We start from the raw sequence: 19,555 nt of genomic DNA on the forward strand, positions 1-19,555 counted from the left end.
TTTATTCTAAAATGTCACAATTCCGGGATTTTGGGAAGCCCTCCAAAATTATGCAGAACCAACAACATAGTTTGATTTACAGATGACTCTGATAAGAGAGTTGTCAGTTTGATTTACTGATAACTCTGGAATTTTGGCAGTATTTTTTGCAATACCTTTTATTCTAAGCGTCTCAGAGCCCTGTTACTTTTTTTGTTAAATTCCCATTAGAAAGTTTTGGTAAAGAATTCTGCTCTCCTGACTTTTCTTTATTTTCATTTTTTCTATCTTTAATGAATTGTCCCGGCCCGGTGAGGAAACAGGCTGCCTCAGCCAGCAGAGATTAATTAATTTATAAAGGAAGCTCAGGCTGAAGAAGTGGACTTTGCAGCTGTGTTCAGATGCCAAGCTTTCTCCTTTCAGCAGGTGCTCTACCTCCCAGTTAAGAACTTAAATTCCCCATCCTATCCACAGCTCCTACATCTGATCTAAATATTCTTAACTCTGGTGGTGTGAGGAAATGGATTCAGACCTCACTTGATTAATTACTATAAAAAGGGTTAATAAGGACCACCAAAAACAAATGTAAACTCAAAGCAATAATCAGGAATAAGTAAGGATCAGAGGTTAGGATTAAGCACAGCTGATATTTTGTAATAACCTATAAGGGAAAAGAATCTGAAAAAGAATATATATATATATAACTGAATCACTTTGCTGTACACCTGAAACTAACACAACGTTGTAAATCAACTATACTTCAATAGAAAGCAAAACAAAACAATAAAAATTTAAAAATAAATTAAAGGAAAAAAAGAATTAAGCAAGCCTGGGCAGCTAAGCTTTGTTTAAACTCCCTTGTTGCAAAACAATTTTAAGATGTTGATTATGAATAAATTGACCATTTCATACAGCATTTTCTAACATTGCTTTGCTATATGTCTCTGCTTGCACGGATCCTGTCTCACTACTTGGAGTATAAACAGTTTAAGCAAAGGCAAAAGAGATCAGCCAGTATTGTTTATTGAGCTACTATGTGTTACATACTTTGCCACTTATTCTAATTTAATTTTCCACGCAATGTTGTAAAGACAGTAGTAGTGGACCCATTTGCCAGGTGAGAAAACTATGGCTCACAGAAGTCACAGAAAAGCAGAACTTAGATTTGAATGTGGTCTTTTTACTACAAAGTCTGTTATCTTTTCCACTGGGTCATGATATCTTTTCCTATATATAACCCTTTTTGGTGTTTAGCAAGATCCTGAGCCTATAGCAAATTTGTAAATGCAACATTAACATTCAAAGTATCTTAAACATTATCTAGTCCAATACCTTCCTTTAGAAATAGGGATTCTGAAGCACGAATCTAAGTAACTTACTCAAAATGGATATTTAACAAACACTTGTAGGATGACAGGAAAACAGAAAGCAAAAACAGAATTTACTTTATCTGCACTGAGACCAGAATTCATGAAACATCGCAACTTAGGTGTAAGCCTGTTGGGGGCAACTGAGATGAAAAAAAATCCTTGCAAGTTACTGAATACAAGGATTATTTCATTTCAAGCTGTGAAATAAATGCATTTTTAAGTTTTATTCCCATTCACTTTAACCACAGGTCAGACAGCCTTCATTAAAGCAGAAATGTTACACAAATGAAATCAAATATAAGTGAAAATTTTCTGTCTACTGCTAGAGAGCAAGGACAATATTAAACACAGCAGTTTACAGGGCATTTTCAGAAATCTCTGATGCATAAAACAAAATAAGTAATAATAGTAAATAGTAATCATAAAAAATAATAGACCTCATTTAATATTTCTCTCTCATCCAAAAAATAGATAAATAAAATACCATATTATCAGTCTTTGCTTCATACTCTATGCTAAAGAAGACATATCTTCCAGGTGAGGCTGGTTTGTTTGTGTGCTTGTTTTTTGTTTTTAAGTTGCAGACACTGGAAATTTCATAGTTCAACTATAATTTTCAATCCAGCTGTTTCCACGAGTGGACAACACAGGATAAAGCCAGGCAGTTAAGGTTGCTGCCAGCGTCCGTGTGCTGTCTCCCAGAGTGGCTATTCATTAGCAAACCTCAACGCTAGACCAGCAAGGAGTGAAATCTGAGGTCTTGAAATTTCATTTTTCTCATTAAGGAAAAAAAAAAGTCTGTACTTTTTATTGGAAGGCACTTAAAGCACACTGGCACAAGTTTGTGTGAAATTTTCTCTTATTAAAATTCATAAGCAGAACTGTAGCTAGTTTGTGTAAAATATTAGTTGAGAAAAGGTAAATGTAACGAGACACCTAGGCACAGATCTATGGATTGTACAGATCTGGGAATGCTTGTGTTTTTCTACTTGAAGTAAAATGCTTCTCCTATTATTACTATTGTGAGAAGAATGCACTAAGGATGTCCCTGAATTAGCAAGAGGGCGTGACTGGAACCACAGGACTCTAGTGTAACGGACCTGCTTTGCCTCGGAGGTTTTAGCCTTCTTTTTTGGAAGTGTGCTAATAAAATAAAAACATCCTGCACTGAATCTAAAATAAATAAAGACGTATTTAGAATGGAACAGTCTTCCTGACTTCCTTTCCAACTTTCCTGTCTGTCTAAAAGAGAAATATTTTTCTTTGTCGGTGGCATACAACCATGATTAATTGCTCCTAACCAAGAAAATGGAACAGCAACTCTATGGCTCTCAGACTTTACAAAACTGGTCCTGTTCAAAAAGTCAGAGGAAGCTCAGAAAATGTCTCAGTATAACCCATGGTCCTGGCAGCAACAATTTTCCATGATAAATCTCAGTAGGAAATATGGCTTTCTGTCCTGTTTCTTTTACTACTCATGTAGCTTGTTGCCAGGACTAGCAGAATTCTCTTGTGCAGTCACCCCAGCATGGCCATGAAAATAGTGTTTCTACTTCACAATTTTGTTTGTATGAGAATGTAAAACAAGGTAACTGATGCTACCAATTCCCACCTTGACTCATATCCCACCTGTTTTTATTCCCTGTTTTCTTGACCGGAGCAAGGATGGTGGACAAAAACTGGGAACATGATGAATGTCCAGCATTAGGAATTAGATTGCCTCAACTAAATTATCACATGATATAAGCACAGGGCAGCTTGGGGCCCAGCTTAGATAAATGAGTGAGTCTTTTCCGTCTATAGTTGGTCTGTCAATATGAATTTTTAGCAGTAAAGAACCTCAGTCTTGGGACAGATGTAATTCACAGATTCCACTTGTAATGCAGCGTGTGTAATGGGGTTCAGAAGCCAAATTCTCCTGTCACATTCTCTCAGCTGCCAGTGCAGGTGGTGTTTACCCCAAATCCATTTTCCCCCAGGATCACCATAATTAATACTTAGAAAGAAACCTTGCTACTTGGCTCAGATTAACACTTCCAACTTATAGGTCTGTTTTGTGCAGGATTTATATTTCTTCCTAGTATATTCCTGGCATTTTGGATGAAGTAAAGAGTTCCCCCATGAAGAGCAAGCCTTTCTCAAATGCCAGCTCTGAGCCAGTTTTAACCTCTAATTCAGTCCACTGAGACCCCGGTCTGATTTGAGAAATTGCATGTGTGCCTCTTCTGTGAGCCCAACAGCTTCTCATTGCTGACTTCTTTGCCCTCCTGTACTTGGTGCTGCTTCCTTTATCAATTCATGGAGTTTCTCATTCAATCATTACATACCCATATTATAGGCAGGGAAATTGTTTTAACTTATTTGTTAGTGAAAATGACATAATTAGGACTTGTCTAGTGCTCTATTTTTATTGAAAGGGACTGAGCTGCTAAAATAAAGTTGTTTAAAATCTGTCTTTTTAAAAGTAAATGCAAAGCTTTCTTAAAGCGTTTTGCTTTACTGTAAGAACCTCAATCCTCCAATGATTTGTTCAGATTAAGTTAACTCTTCTTTTGTGTCTGAGTCGTCCAAGTGGGGCTTTCAAGTGTTTTCACTGTGCAAACCCTCGTAATGATATTTCACAATAAGTGGTTGTGTCTGCTGGAGTTAGGAGTGAAGAATAGGTCAGTAGGATATCTTGAGAAAGTTACGGAGAGTAAAGAATTTTCTGATTTCTCTGGCTGGGGATGGAGGTTATATTAACTTAAGGAGCAGAGCCTCTGCTCTGTATTTTCATCTTCCCAGGTTTTAAAGTAGGCTGGGCTCCCCAAAGAGAACCATGAGTTCTAATACATACAGACTTTCAAACATTTTTCTCCTTTTGGAAGCTGGAGCTGAGTCTCTGGCTTCAGATCGCCTGGTGTGAATCCTAGTTTTGCCTTTTCCTAGCTATATGCCCATGGTCAAGTTACTTAACCTCTCTTAGCCTCAGTCGCCCCATTCCTGAAACTGGGATGATTATAGTCTCTAACTCATAGGGTTGTATCGAGAATTAATGAGAAATGAGATGAGATCATCTTCATCACTGCACCATAAGCAAGTTATCAATAAACGTTTCTTGACATAGGAGGTTGTGAATTTCCCTATTAGGGTCACTGAATAAGTTTGAGAAGCACTGTCTTGGAGCCATCAATATCTAAAGAGAAACAAATGACCCATGAATTATAAGAAACAACCCATAAAAAAAGATTTGAGAGCAATCTAATAACAGGGAATTTTATAAGCTTTTCTGTGGCCTCCCAGAGTGAATGTAAGTTAAAATGTCCCTCATAATCAGCAATGAAAAATATATTCATAAGCTCTGATTTATTTTCCATGGCTTCTCCATTTAAGTTTGACCTGGTAGACCAACATTAATTATTTTAAGAAATAAAATAAGCTAATCAAATTTAATTTTTTTTCTTAATACCCTTATGGGGGAAATTAATCAAAGGTCCACAGTTCAAGTATGGAGGTTCCTTAAAAAACTACAAATAGAACTACCATATGACCCAGCAATCCCACTACTGGGCATATACCCTGAGAAAACCATAATTCAAAAAGAGTCATGTACCAAAATGTTCATTGCAGCTCTATTTACAATAGCCCGGAGATGGAAACAACCTAAGTGTCCATCATCGGATGAATGGATAAAGAAGATGTGGCACATATATACAATGGAATATTACTCAGCCATAAAAAGAAACGAAATTGAGCTATTTGTAATGAGGTGGATGGACCTAGAGTCTGTCATACAGAGTGAAGTAAGTCAGAAAGAGAAAGACAAATACCGTATGCTAACACATATATATGGAATTTAAGAAAAAAAATGTCATGAAGAACCTAGGGGTAAGACGGGAATAAAGACACAGACCTACTAGAGAATGGACTTGAGGATATGGGGAGGGGGAAGGGTAAGCTGTGACAAAGTGAGAGAGTGGCATGGACATATATACACTACCAAACGTAAAATAGATAGCTAGTGGGAAGCAGCTGCATAGCACAGAGAGATCAGCTTGGTGGTTTGTGACCACCTAGAGGGGTGGGATAGGGAGGGTGGGAGGGAGGGATACACAAGAGGGAAGAGATATGGGAACATATGTATATGTATAACTGATTTACTTTGTTATAAAGCAGAAACTAACACAGCATTGTAAAGCAATTATACTCCAATAAAGATGTTAAAAAAAAAGTATGGTACTGGCACAAAAACAGAAATATAGATCAATGGAACAGGATTGAAAGCCCAGAGATAAACCCACGCACATATGGTCACCTTATTTTTGATAAAGGAGGCAAGAATATGCAATGGAGATAAGACAGCCTCTTCAATAAGTGTTGCTGGCAAAATTGGACAGCTACATGCAAAAAAATGAAATTAGAACACTTCCAAACACCATACACAAAAATAAACTCAAAATGGATTAAAGACCTAAATGTTAGGCCAGACACTTTAAAACTCTTAGAGGAAAACATAGGCAGAACACTCTATGATATAAATCACAGTAAGATCCTTTTTGACCCACCTCCTAGAGTGATGCAAATAAAAGCAAAAATAAACAACTGTGACCTAATGAAATGTAAAAGCTCTTGCACAGCAAAGGAAACCATTAACAAGATGAAAAGACAACCCTCAGAATGGGAGAAAATAATTGCAAATGAAGCAACTGACAAAAGGATTCATCTCCAAAATTTACAAGCAGCTCATGCAGCTCAATATCAAAAAAACAAACAACCCAATCCAAAAATGGGCAGAAGACCTAAATAGACATTTCTCCAAAGAAGATATACAGATTGCCAACAAACACATGAAAGGATGCTCAAATCCCTAATCATTAGAGAAATGCAAATCAAAACTACAATGAGGTATCACCTCACACCAGTCAGAATGGCCATCATCAAAAAATCTACAAAGAATAAATGCTAGAGAGGGTGTGGAGAAAAGGGTACCCTCGTGCACTGTTGATGGGAATGTAAATTGATAACAGCCACTATGGAGAACAGTATGGAGGTTCCTTAAAAAGCTAAAAATAGAACTACCATACAACCCAGCAATCCCACTACTGGGCATATACCCTGAGAAAACCATCATTCAAAAAGAGTCATGTACTACAATGTTCATTGCAGCTCTATTTACAATAGCCAGGACATGGAAGCAACCCAAGTGTCCATCGACAGATGAATGGATAAAGAAGATGTGGCACATATAAAGAATGGAATATTACTCAGCCATAAAAAGGAAAGAAATTGGGTCATTTGTAGAGTCATGGATGGACCTAGAGACTGTCATACAGAGTGAAGTATGTCAGAAAGAGAAAAACAAATATCGTATGCTAACATATATATATGGAATCCTAAAAAAATAAAAATGGTTCTGAAGAACCTAGGTGCAGGACAGGAATAAAGATGCAGTCGTAGAGAATGGACTTGAGGACATGGGGAGTGGGAAGGGTAAGCTAGGATGAAGTGAGAGAGTGGGATGGACATATAATACACTACCAAATGTAAAATAGATAGTGGAAAGCAGCCACATAGCACAGGGAGATCAGTTCGGTTCTTTGTGACCACCTAGAGGGGTGGGATAAGGAGGGTGGGAGGGAGACGCAAGAGGGAGGAGATATGGGGATATATGTATATGTATAGCTGGTTCACTTTGTTATAAAGCAGAAACTAACACACCATTGTAAAGCAATTATACTCCAATAAAGATGTTTTAAAAAAAAAGTAACAACAGTAAAACCCAACAAGCTGAATCCCACTAAAGCTATATAAAAATAGCTTTAGTGGTTTCATTTATTCAACGGTCTTTTCCTGAATGCCCACTATGTGCCAGGCATTACCACTGCGCCACCAGGGAAGCCCAATGTGCTTCTTTTTTTTTAGTATTTGAATCTATGCCGTGTCTCATTTTAAAACAAAGGTACTGGGCTTCCCTGGTGGCGCAGTGGTTGAGAGTCCGCCTGCTGATGCAGGGGACGCACGTTCGTGCCCCGGTCCGGGAGGATCCCGCGTGCTGCGGAGCGGCTGGGCCCGTGAGCCATGGCCGCTGAGGCTGCACGTCCGGAGCCTGTGCTCTGCAGCGGCAGAGGCCACAGCAGTGAGAGACCCGCGTACCGCAAAAAAAAAAAAAAAAGTGCATTAAAATTCTAGATGTCATTAATTCCACTTAGTCCATGAATAATCTCTTCCTTCAAACACCAAACATCTAAGAAACAGAGGAATTAAATATGTTTTATGCTAATAATAACAGCACATGAGTGGATGAAACGAATTGAAATGAAGGCATAAATGGTGGATTCTGTCTTACTCTCATATTCCCGTCTCAGAAAAGGAATGTAAATAAACAAAATAAATCTAAAGGGCTTTAAAATGATTCCATATCAAGATGGATTAGGTGATGCAACCATTTTATTCAAAGACAGCACAGCAATAAAATTATAAGCTTTCAAAGAGCAAATGAAAAATCCCTCACTGGACCTTCTGTTGGAGACTTTTGGCCATTGGACCTCAGGATAGGTTATTGTGTTTTGCATATGCTTCATAATACACTACTGAGTATTTCATCACTGTGATCAATAAAGCTTTATGGACTGACCTTGCAGATCAAGAAATCGAAATGCAGAGGTAAGTCTATAAAAGACAGAAAGGTATAGTATTGCAGTACTCATCCTTTTAATTTGCTTCTCACATTTCTCCCGAGCCATGGAAAGAATGGCCTACAAATTCTCATGAGCAATACCTAACACACTAATTATTTATTTCAACAGTCTTGCCCTTCATGAATATATTTGAAGATAAATATGAATGAAAGTTTTAATTATAGAGGTAGCCATCTCTTTTACTTTTTAAATAAAAGAAAAATGGCAGATCTATATGTAATCCAGTTATAGAGTCTAGAAATATAGACACTGTAGAATGCTATCAAGGACATCTTCAATTTGCAAGTAACAATAAAATAATATCTGTTTTTCAAAATTTAGGAACACTCTGAAGATTGATATGCAGCACTCTTCAGGATGGATTATTAATTAGAGGAAAAAGCAAATAGCAAAACAATATGTACTTTATTATCACATTTATGTAATTTACCTAAATTTCATTTATGTAAAGCAAATGCACAATTATATCCATACAAAATTAATTCATAATAAGGTTATATGGTGGTGCAAGTAACAGAGAGGATTGAAAAGGCAAGACAGAATTTTGTTTTGAGTGTACTGTTTGAAATGTGTGCAGTGAGAACATAGTCATAGAGCACCACTTTAGTACTTTAACTCTCATCAGTAGCAAATCACTTGCAAAACACTTCAGCACCTCCCTATGCTCCAGGCTCCTCATCCATAAAATGACAATTTCTAAGGTTCTGCCCTGCTTATTTCAATTATTTATCCAGTGATCAGATGTCAGGGGGCAACTGGGTCCGGCCCACATTAACGTAGTGGGCCCATGCTGGTCCTTAGCACTCCTCCTCTACATGATTATATGAAGTGATACAGCATTTCCAATGGGAGTGGCAAGACCACTTAGCAATGTGTCTATACAAGGCTCTTTCCTATAGAAAGTTAAGTCTTTTAGAAAAGGTTTCCAACTGTCTGGAGAAGGGACCCAACGGGAAGGTGACTTTTGTTTTGTTTTGTTTCTGTTTCTGTTTTTTAAATTCACGGTGCTTCATCTTCACTACCCAGCATCCAGCCTGAACTTGGACTCAGGGACTCAGTCTGTATGAGGGTCACACAGGGGCAAAAGCATAGAGATTGGCAAGGCGGTGGCATCGTCTAGGAAGTAATTAATCAAAAAGACTGGAGCCAAGATATGGACCCTAAGTGAGAACTGTGGGAACCACTTACCCCAGAAGAGAGGGACCCCATAGAGCCTGCTCCTGTTGTCAACCTTGGAAGACTCCCAGCAGAGGTGGCTAGAAATGGCCTCGGGAATCTAAAGGTGGTGATAGAGGGCCTTGAGTTGAGGAGATGCAGCCTCAGGTTAACAGAGGGAGGAGCCTCAGGCCATGTAAGGCCCGGGTAAGACACTGAGTGAGAACTGAGGAATGGAGGGCACTCTAAGAGTTATGCCACCCCGTTGGCGATGGGGAGCCCCGGGATAACTATTAGACAGAGGCTCCCTCTGACTTTGTCCTCTCGCGAGTTTGACCCGGGTGAGGGTCTTGGTGTATGGGGTACAACCTCAGCTCTGCGGAGGGAGGAATCCTTGATCCTGCAGTGATTCTGGGTGAAGACACCGAGTGCGTTAAGTACCCCAGAATACAAGGAGCCCCACAGAACCTCACTCCTGCTGTCGTTCCCGCGAGAACCAGGCACCACTTCGCGTGGGGGGAGGAGGCGAGGGGGAGCGGAGCGGAAGGGACACGCCCTGACGTCCGGGAGGACGGTTGGGCGAAGGCAGATATTGAAAGCTGAGGGTTCTATTCGCGGAATGAGTAGCCCTGCGAGTGGTCAAGTGGCAAGGTGAAGACCCTGAACGAGGGAACTAACCACCCCAGAAGAGAGGGGCGGCCCGCTGAGTAAAGCCCCGTCCCTTTTGTCATCCCGGGGAGCCCCCGGAGTAACTAGAGCCTCAGGAATCTGAGGGCAGCATGGCCACTCGGGGCGTGGCCACGATTCAGCAGAGGGAGGAGGCCCTGGCACAGGGGAGTTTCAGGGTAAGGTGGGCAAGGGGAGTGAGGTGACCAGCTCCGCAGAGTAGAGGGGACGCTGCAGGTAAAAGTGCAGCCCCCCGTCTGCAGCCCTCGGCGCCGCGAGAATAACTGTCAGACTGAGTTGCCCCCTGACTTCCACCTTGGGTTTGCAGGAAAGTGAGGCCTGTTCTGAGGACTGCTGCCTCGGGTGAGCGGAGGGAGGAGTCTGAGACCCTGCCGGGAGTCAAGGTAAGATGTTGAGTGGGACTGAGGAGATTTCTTCCCCAGAATGGAGAAGGGTCCTCAGAATTCTCTTGTGAGTCCCAGGAGGAGGAGGGGCTGGCCAGGAGTGACTTCCTCTGACTTTCGGGATATGAGGATGATGATGATATTGTTCTGAGAGGTGTGGCCCCAAGTAATCAGGCCCTGCCAGAAATCAAGTTAAGATGCTGAGCAGGGACTGGGGGAATCACACCCTGGAGAACAGTGGGGGCCCCATAGAACCCTGTCCCTGTTGTCACACTGGGTAGGCCCTGGAATAGTTGTCAGACTTCGGTGCTTTCTGATTTTGGTTTTGGGAATCTGAGGGCTGTTGTCTCAAGTTAACAGAGAGAGGTGTCTCAGTCTCTGTCAAGGTCAAAAGTCCTGACCTTTAGTGAGGATTGTGGGGACCACACACATCAGAACAACAGAGCCCCAACAGCTGTGCTCCTTTGTCACTTCTGGGAGGCCCGGGCAGGTATGGCCCCATGAGCTGCCCCTCACTTCTCTCCCCTGTTTGTCTCCTCTGTGACTTCCTGGCTGAGAGGCTCTGAAAAAAGCTGTCAGTGTGAGTTACCTCCTTTCTTCTTCGTAAGTCAAGTGTCTCAAGAAGATTTAAGCCTCTTTTTGAGGTGACAATCGTTGGGTCAGTAGAGGAAGGAGTCCCAGACACTCCCTGGGATCACAGTGAGGACTCTGAACAAAGACGGAGGGGACCACCCACTGCAGAACAGAAGGGATCCCACAGAGCTTGACCCCACCTGCCCTGTTATCAGCTTTAGGAAGCCTTGGGCTAGGTTGGCTGGCTGCACCCTGAAGAGCCTTCTCGCTCCCTCCTTTGCTTCCTACAGTTCAGGACAGGAGACCTGTGAGGCTCGAGTACTGCCCTAAGGAAAAGATGGATGGAAGCCACTCTTTTCAGAGCTGCCACAGTTGAGTTAACAGATGAGGCCACTCACATCCTCCCTTTCTCCCTAGGTGGTGGTCCTCTTTTACCCAATCTCCTGCCCACATTCCTGTCTGTTGCTGCCGACCAGAGTGAACATGTCTCAGGGTCAAGAGATTCCACATTGCACGCAGGAACAGCACCATGCCCTCAGTGAACCCCAGGGCCTGGAGGCTGCACAGGTCTCCAGGGCGCTGGAGGAGACCTCTCCCTCCTCCTTCCATACTCTAATGCTTGCCTATTTGAATGAGGCTCTGGCTGCTGGGGCACCCAGTACTCCCCACACTCCTCAGAGTGCCTACTCATGTTACACTGTCATTACAACCATCTCATCAAGCAAATCAGATGAGGTCTCCAGCAGCCAAGAAAGGGAGACTAGGTCAACTTCTTCCAAGTCTCTGTCAGAAACTGAGAACTTGCCCACAGACCCTCTAGATGAGAAGGTGATTTTTTTGGTGCAGTTCCTGGGGCAAAAGTATCAAATGAGAGATCTGATCACAAAGGCAGACATGATTGATGATGTTATCAGAGAGTACAAGGATGACTTCCTTGAGATCCTCAGGAGAGCCTCTGAGTGCATAGGGCTGGTCTTTGGTATTGATGTGAAGCAAGTGGATCCCACCAGCCACAGCTATGCCCTCATCAACAAACTAAGCCTCACCTATGATCTGAGGCTCAGTGGTGACGAGGGCATGCCCAAGACCGGCCTCCTGATACCTCACCTATGATCCGAGGCTCAGTGGTGACGAGGGCATGCCCAAGACCGGCCTCCTGATAATTATCCTAGGTGTGATTTTCATGAAGGGCAATCGTGCCACTGAGGAGGAGATCTGGAAAGGGTTGAATATGATGGACTTATATTCTGGGAGGAAGCATTTTATCTTTGGGGAGCCCAGGAAGCTTATCACCAAAGATTTAGTGGAAGAACAGTACCTGGAGTACTGCCAGGTACCCAATAGCAATCCTCCACGCTATGAATTCCTGTGGGGTCCAAGAGCCCATGCTGAAGCCAGCAAAATTAAATTGCTAGAGTTTTTGACCAAGATCCATGAATATGACCCTACTTGCTTCCCATCCCAGTTTGAGGAGGCTTTGAGAGATGAAGGAGAGAGAGAGCCTGAGCTAGAGTTGCAACCAGGGCTGGCAATGCTGCCATGGCCAGGGTACTTTCCAGTGCCATATCCAGTAGCTCCTCCCAGCCCTAGTGAGGTCTGAGGCCGATTCTTCACTTTGTCATTGAAGAGAGCAGTTAACTTCCTAAGTAGTTGAGAGCTGGAGTGTGGCTGTTGGGAAACTATACTTTCTGTTTCTCTTCTATATAGTTAACATGGAGGTTTATTTTCTTTTTGGAGTGAGTTAGTTTTCAAATGTTCCTTTTAATATAACATTTCATTAGCTTCAGAATCTAAGTTTATGAATGACATTGGTCATACATTTATTGCTATTTATGGAATTTAAGAATACAAGTTTTGTTTGTTTGTAAAACAAATTGTAAAACTGACCATCTTCTTTGTGATCTGGAAGAGATAACATGACATTAGAATAGGCATTTCCTTGGCAGTGTCAAAGAACTCAGCAGTAAAATAGTTGGGATCAAGAAAAAAAAAAAACGAAAAGATGGTCAATTCTTGGCTTCCCTTATCCTGTTTAATCTGCTGTTCTGTAAAATTAGATGACATATATATGCCTTTGCTTATCTTGTTTAAGAATGTAAGAGAAATAAATCTTAATAAATTAGACCCCGTGTACAATGGCTCATTTATTCTCCAAACATTAAATCATCATGTGCTCTTTGGAAAGCACTGTGTTAATACTGGGCATGCCCAGATAAACAAGACTTACTACCCACCCATAGAATTTTAGAGTCTAGGAGCAGGAATCATGTAAAGACAATGGTGGATATCCTTTAATACCAAAAGAAAAATTAAAAAGGAATCAGGAGCTGGGGAGTCCATATGAGGGCTGTCAAATATCAATGTCCTGAGACAAGGCAGGCTGAGGCCTTGGGAAACTGCAAGTCCTCCACTGGGAGTTAATTTAATTTAATTTTTTAATTTTTATTGGAGTATAGTTGATTTGCAATGTTGTGTTAGTTTCAGATGTGCAGCAAAGTGAATCAGTTTTATATGTATATCTCCATTCTTTTTCAGATTCTTTTCCCATATAGGTCATTACAGGATATTGAGTAGAGTTCCCTGTGCTATACAGTAGGTCCTTGTTAGTTATCTATTTTATATATAGTAGTGTGTATATGTTAATTGAGCTCTATGATACACTAGATGAGGCTGGGGAAGTGGTGAGCCAGGGGTGTGTCTCAGAGTTGAGAGACTTGGAATGGAATGGAAAACTGTTCTTACCAGTTACTTTGGGATCATGGGTAAACCAGATCCCTTCTAGGATAAGAATGGAAGATATCCTGCATTATTGTCCAAATGCAGTTGAACATAGTACACAAATTAGGCATTTTATGATTATCATCTTCAAGGAGTTTGTGAGAAATAAAGGTGATACTTTCTTGAGCTGAGATACCTAGAAGCCACTGGGCTGGCACTCTTTGCCTTGGGCTGGGAGGTCCAGCGTCCACACCATTCAAGGGACATTTTAAATAGGTTATGTTCAGTAAAATTTGGCAAAATCTAAGCAAGGTCTGTATTTTTGGAGGAGGCAAACGAATGAAAATAGGGACGGACTGTTGGAAGGGCAACTGGGAGGGAAGGAAGGAGTTGGTCCTTGACACAAGTTCTAGGATCCAGTTGGGAAATACTCCCCCAAACCCAAATTAAATAATGCATCCCCTAATAAAGAAGATTTAGTAAGGCTTTCTTGGTAAGCAGCAATTTTGGCTGATTTGGTGGGCCATGTCCCAGAGCAGGGCATATTCTCTGACATCTGCTGGATAAATAAATCCCAGAGGGGAAAGTGCTAGTTCCTGGGGTTAAAATAATCATAATAATAACTGCCATCATTAAAAACCCATTGCATACCATGCACTGTACCAGGGGCTTTACATACAATACATACATTCTAAAAGTCCTACATACAAAACCCTTTCACAGATGAAGAACACAAGGCTTGGAGAGCTTGGGAATGTACCCAAGTTCGCAGGCCTAATATGTGACAGAGTTGGAACTAGACCTCTGGTTTGAATTCTTCTAGAGCCCATGCTATTCCACTCCTCTTAGCCTGAGGTCACCATTCTGTCTGTTAACACATTTCTTACTATTCCATAATGCCTCTCGGGGGATAAAAAGTACCTTGTAGCCAAAGTACTAAAAGTGGGTATAAAGAAGGGATGTGAAAATGAGAATCAAACACAATTTGGAGATTGTTTGTTGGATTCATTTACCCAGGGTGCTGTTACCTCAACACCAAGGTTCCTTGAGAGCTGCCTCTGATCAGTAGCTGGCATGTGTGTTCAGTCCGAACACTTTCCCACATTACAGTTCCCTTCCCCTGGGTCTTCCCCAGTGTGCCTTCCTGGCTAACTGTGTAACCTGATCTGCTGACCAGCTCTTCACTGCATCCTCCTCTGAACATTGCATCCTGATCCCAGTAGAGCAGACAGCCCAGAACCACCTTCCTTCTCCCTGACAGAGTATTCCAACTTCCTGCAGGCATTCTTGGCTGACATTTACTATGGGATCCCTCTGATAGCAATAGCCCCTTCTATGTAAAGTTCCCTTTGAACAGTGAAGTTTAGGTACATGGTCAATCTCCTATGGGCTTCTTGGCACAGAACATACTAGTTCCTGGGATGTAAACCTGAAGTAAGAGAAGTTTTTGAAACCATGTAACCATCTTGACGTTTGCAGTAGGATTTTTTTTTTTTTTTTTTGCAGTACGCGGGCCTCTCACTGCTGCGGCCCCTCCCATTGCGGAGCACAGGCTCCGGACGTGCAGGCCCAGCAGCCACGGCTCACGGGCCCAGCCGCTCTGTGGCATGTGGGATCTTCTCAGACCGGGGCACGAACCCGTGTCCCCTGCATCGGCAGGCGGACTCTCAACCACTGCGCCACCAGGGAAGCCCTGCAGTAGGATTTTAATGGGGTGCCATATTTGAGATTAGCCACTGAAAAGAGAGCAATGAGTGAGCATATGTTGGTGGTCAAAAACCAAGGCTTCCCCCTTAAGAGGCAAATGGGGCAAGGTCATGGAGATCACTGTGTAAGCAAACAGCCAATGTAACTGGGCTGGGAACTATCTTTATGTCTCCTGGAGACAGATATTTCTTACCTTGTATGCAGTGTACCTCCTCTACTGAGGATGGGACTTTGTAAATAGATGGGGTTAGTGAATGACGGCAGACAGTTGAGACAGACCATGAGTACCATGCATAGTAGAAACGGATATACAATTTCAAGGAGGGGGAAATTGGAGGGGGGATGCCTTAGTGGCTAGTTAGCTCAGTGACTGTAAGAGGCTAGGTATGGACATGTCTTAAAAAACAATCAGGTGGTATCTTTAAACCCAGACTGCCTTCTATGCTTCCTGAATTTTTGGCATACCAGAGGTAAGTGTCCTGGGGCTGTGTTTGCTGGCATGTGTTGTGACCAGATAGGGGACTGGGAAAGGGTCAGACGTTTGCAGAGTGTGTGGTTTGCTTATAGAGATGGCACACTTCCTTATTAAACTGACAGGAGATTATGGAGATATGTGAGGTCCAAGGAGGGAAGCATTATGTACCATCCTGTTGGCAGCATCCCCACCTCCAAGATGAGGGTGTTAGGGCTTGGAAAGGAGACACCCATGGGAATTCTCAAGTTAGGTAAGGAGTTGTAACACTTTGGGTTTCCTCCGTGGAGGCAGAGACCCAACCAGGATTATTTTGAATCAGTCAGTGTTACCTCTGGTACTCTGAGTCATTCATTCACCTGGAAAGCACTTACTGAACACATGCTGAAGGCAAACACTAAGTAAACAAAACAAAAGGAGATGGCAAGGCACTTGATTCAGGCTGTAGATGTGAGGATGGTGAGGAGGAGACAGATTTGAGTTTTAGGAGTTGGGGACTATGTGAAAGGGTGAGAGAGAGTCTGTAATGACCCTGAGTTCTGAAGGTTAGCTGACTAGGTAGAAGCTCTTCCTCTTAGCTGAGACTGAGGATAAAGGAGGAGGAAGAGTTGGTGGCAATATGAGTTGGAGGTAGAGATGAAGAAGGGTGTGGTGGATGAGGTCAGTGTGGGCCGTGTATGGTGAGGTTCTGCAGGCTGTCCAGGTGGAGACGTCCAGTGGGCAGTAGAAAACATAGGCCTGGCTATCCAGCTGCATCTGGAGAGGTCATGTGAGGCCATGGGTGGAGGTAAAATCAAGTATTGTGCATATAGTGGCCTATATTCTGTCTCACCCCCTGCAAACACTGTTGGAAACCACAATTACACAAAACTTAATAAGTCCAGGGGAGAGTTTAAAGGGAGAAAGTACTCACCCAGAAAACCATCAGTAAGAGAAAGTTTTCCTGTGTTTCCTATAGCTCTCTTTTTTAAGCATGTACTTGTGCCTTTGCCTATAAATTGCCCATGCCTGTGTATTTGTGGCTTATAGTATATAAAAAGTTATATAGCATGAATTTTCAATCTCAGATCCGCCCTCTCAGGTGTCTTCTAGGATTCTACTCTTGATAGCCTTTGTTCAAGGCTAAGCTTACACCCACAATACACAGACAGTTATCTGCTCTAACTAATGTGTCTGTTCTAGGCAGCTGGCAACTCTGCAGTAGCTCAAGTTTCTCATGACATAGAGAGCAAAGGACTGGAGGCAGTCTTAGGCCCATGTCCCTGGAAGTTGGAATTTCATGACATATCTTTTATCTAACCGGGAGACTGTGATTGTCAAAATTTTAGATATGAGCCCACTCATTGCAGCTGAAGCTTTCCCCAGAAATCCAATCCATGAACATAAGGAAGGCCGAGCAGTCTGGGTAAAGTGGGGACTGCAAGCCCACAGCCCTTTCTTACCCTGGGGACAGTGGGCCCTGACACCCACAGAACTCTTGGCTGCTGCCTGAACACTGCTGGGAAAGCTTGGTGCTAGAAGACCCTGCCTCAGGCATGGACTTCATCTAGGGTTGCCAGCCGTCCTGAACACACAGGACACATCCTCGATGTGATTTTGTCCTGCATTCTATATTGGCTTTTTCAGGAAACCCTTAATGTCCTGTATTCAGCTTTTCTCAATAAGTTACAAAAATTCAGCAGTTAGAGCTGTTTTTCAACCACAGTAATTGGCGATTAAGTCACTTAAGGCGACACTAGCTGAAAAGCATACCTCCACAAATAAAGATCTGGTCTCTCCTGCAGGTTTGGCTGAGGGAAGAGCCAAAGGGGCGCCAGGGGTGGAGGCGGGGGGGCTGTATGTAGAATTAAAGGAAATTTTCACTAAAGAAAAAGCTTTTTTTGGCCATAGTCCCAAGTTGTGAACAGGTAACCACCATTAATTACATGTAGGATCAGTAGAATCAGCTGTCAGTGACTGCCTCTCTTGCAGTACCTAAGCTTCTGAAAGACAGCAAATCAACGACAGCACCAGGCTTCTGAAAATCAGCCAATCAGTGATATCCCCAGGAGCCCCATCCTGGGTGTCAGCCAATCAGTGATACCCCCACCCACACAGTCCTGAACATCAGCCAATCAGCAACAGCCTCACATTTCCAGACAGCGTCCATTCAGCAAGTTCCTCTGTTGGGTAAGCCGCGCTTCTGGAAGTTAGCGGGGGCATAGCAGCCGTACTTTAGTGACTACAGGGTCGCCATTGAAAGTCTGTCAGTGCCTAAACACTCCCGCTTCTAAGCGTTCGGCAGTGCTTGCGTCCCCAAGCTAACCAAAACCTTGTATAGGCTAGGCTCTGGCTTTGTTCTGGAAGACTGCGCCTGGTAAGTACTGCTCCCCCTATAAGGAAACGGGAGGGGTATTTTTTTTTTTTTTTTTTTTTTGCGGTACGCGGGCCTCTCACTGTTGTGGCCTCTCCCATTGCGGAGCACGGGCTCCGGACGCGCAGGCTCAGCGGCCATGGCTCACGGGCCCAGCCGCTCCACGGCATGTGGGATCTTCCCGGACCGGGGCACAAACCTGTGTCCCCTGCATCGGCAGGTGGACTCTCAACCACTGCGCCACCAGGGAAGCCCGGGAGGGGTATTTTTGCATCAAATATCAAGTTCAGTTTATTCATAGTTCCTGAGTTCACAGCCCTTTCAACCATTCAACTCCTGTTACTAACTTGTTCGGACTTGTGAGTGACAAACACACTGACTGTGGCCCTGAGATTTTCAAATTAAGTCTTTTTTCATGTATTTTCATTTGTGTACATTTGAACCTTGAAATGCCCAAACACAAGTGTAAATGTCGTGACGAACTTTATGAACAGTGCACCTTTATTAAATGAGAAACAAGTCCTTTCAAAGATTTTTGTGCAGTATGCAGCTGTTCATTCAATATAGAAAATTGTGGAAAATCGGTTATAAACCAGTAAATATACTACAGCTGAGTATGCTAACTGTTTGATTCCCTCAACTAGTAACAGTGACATTAAAAAAAGATCATGTATTATTTTTGTTTGAGACATTCAGATTACAAAGATAAAATCACAGCAGAAATTGAAATGGCCTTCTACACTGTATATCATCATCAATCTTTCACTTAAAGTTGGAAGCAAATTTTCAAGTGTCACGATTAGATATACTACAATAATGAAAATAGCTTAATTTACATTACAGAGATTATCAAAGATTATCACCTTTTTACATCATGGCCACAGATGCATGTAATAACAATACCTTTTTCCTTCGCTTATGAAATAGTTTTCTATTGTGAAAAAAGGCTTTCGTATAAAGTTATTGTGAGTAAAGTCCTTTGCAAATGTGACTTCAGAAACAGTAGCAAATTTTTGCAGAGTTCCTTTTTTTTTTTTTTAGTTAGGAGTTAATGAATTAAAGGGGCTAAAGTTGACATAAAGCATGCATGAGTCTATGTTGGCTGTGCTGCCCATATTCTGCATAATGCAATTCAAACAGCACCTGATGTCCTTTTTATTGAAATTGAAGTAAGAATCATAAAATGATGCTTACTTCAGCATTTATATTCTTTGAATTGACTTACTAAAGGATTTTGGTGATTTTGTTAGCATTCAGAATTCTTCAGTTTGCATTCAAATATCCACTGTCTCTCTTAAACAAATGCAGGTGAAAGAATCTTCAGTTTATTTGAAGCAGTGATACTTTAATTCTGAAGAAAGGGCGCCCCCCCATTCTTGTTGACTTCTTAAATAAGCCACAGAGCAAAGTCTACTTATTTCTTGTTCATAGTTATCAATATTTATCTAGCATTAGGATTATGTGCATTGAAAGAAGATCAA

At 42.3% G+C, this 19,555-nt stretch overlaps 1 protein-coding gene across 1 annotated transcript; it reads left to right on the forward strand.

The window, feature by feature from the left end:
- The first annotated feature begins 11,307 nt into the window (after positions 1–11,307).
- Positions 11,308–12,424, forward strand: LOC101287868 (melanoma-associated antigen B16-like). Its single transcript, XM_004285511.2, has 2 exons — positions 11,308–11,882; positions 11,944–12,424. Exons 1-2 carry the CDS (start codon positions 11,308–11,310, stop codon positions 12,422–12,424), a joined length of 1,056 nt encoding a protein of 351 aa, XP_004285559.1.
- The last annotated feature ends 7,131 nt before the right edge of the window (positions 12,425–19,555 follow it).

Source organism: Orcinus orca, chromosome X (genome assembly GCF_937001465.1).
Source record: "Orcinus orca chromosome X, mOrcOrc1.1, whole genome shotgun sequence".
Classification (NCBI taxonomy): domain Eukaryota; kingdom Metazoa; phylum Chordata; class Mammalia; order Artiodactyla; family Delphinidae; genus Orcinus; species Orcinus orca.

What these genes read in the sequence shown, in the direction of transcription:
- LOC101287868 (XM_004285511.2), top strand. Translation starts at nt 11,308, where the DNA reads ATGTCTCAGGGTCAAGAGATTCCACATTGCACGCAGGAACAGCACCAT. An exon ending in AGCCTCACCTATGATCTGAG is followed by an intron (nt 11,883 to 11,943) that starts GCTCAGTGGTGA and finishes CTATGATCCGAG; the next exon opens with GCTCAGTGGTGACGAGGGCA.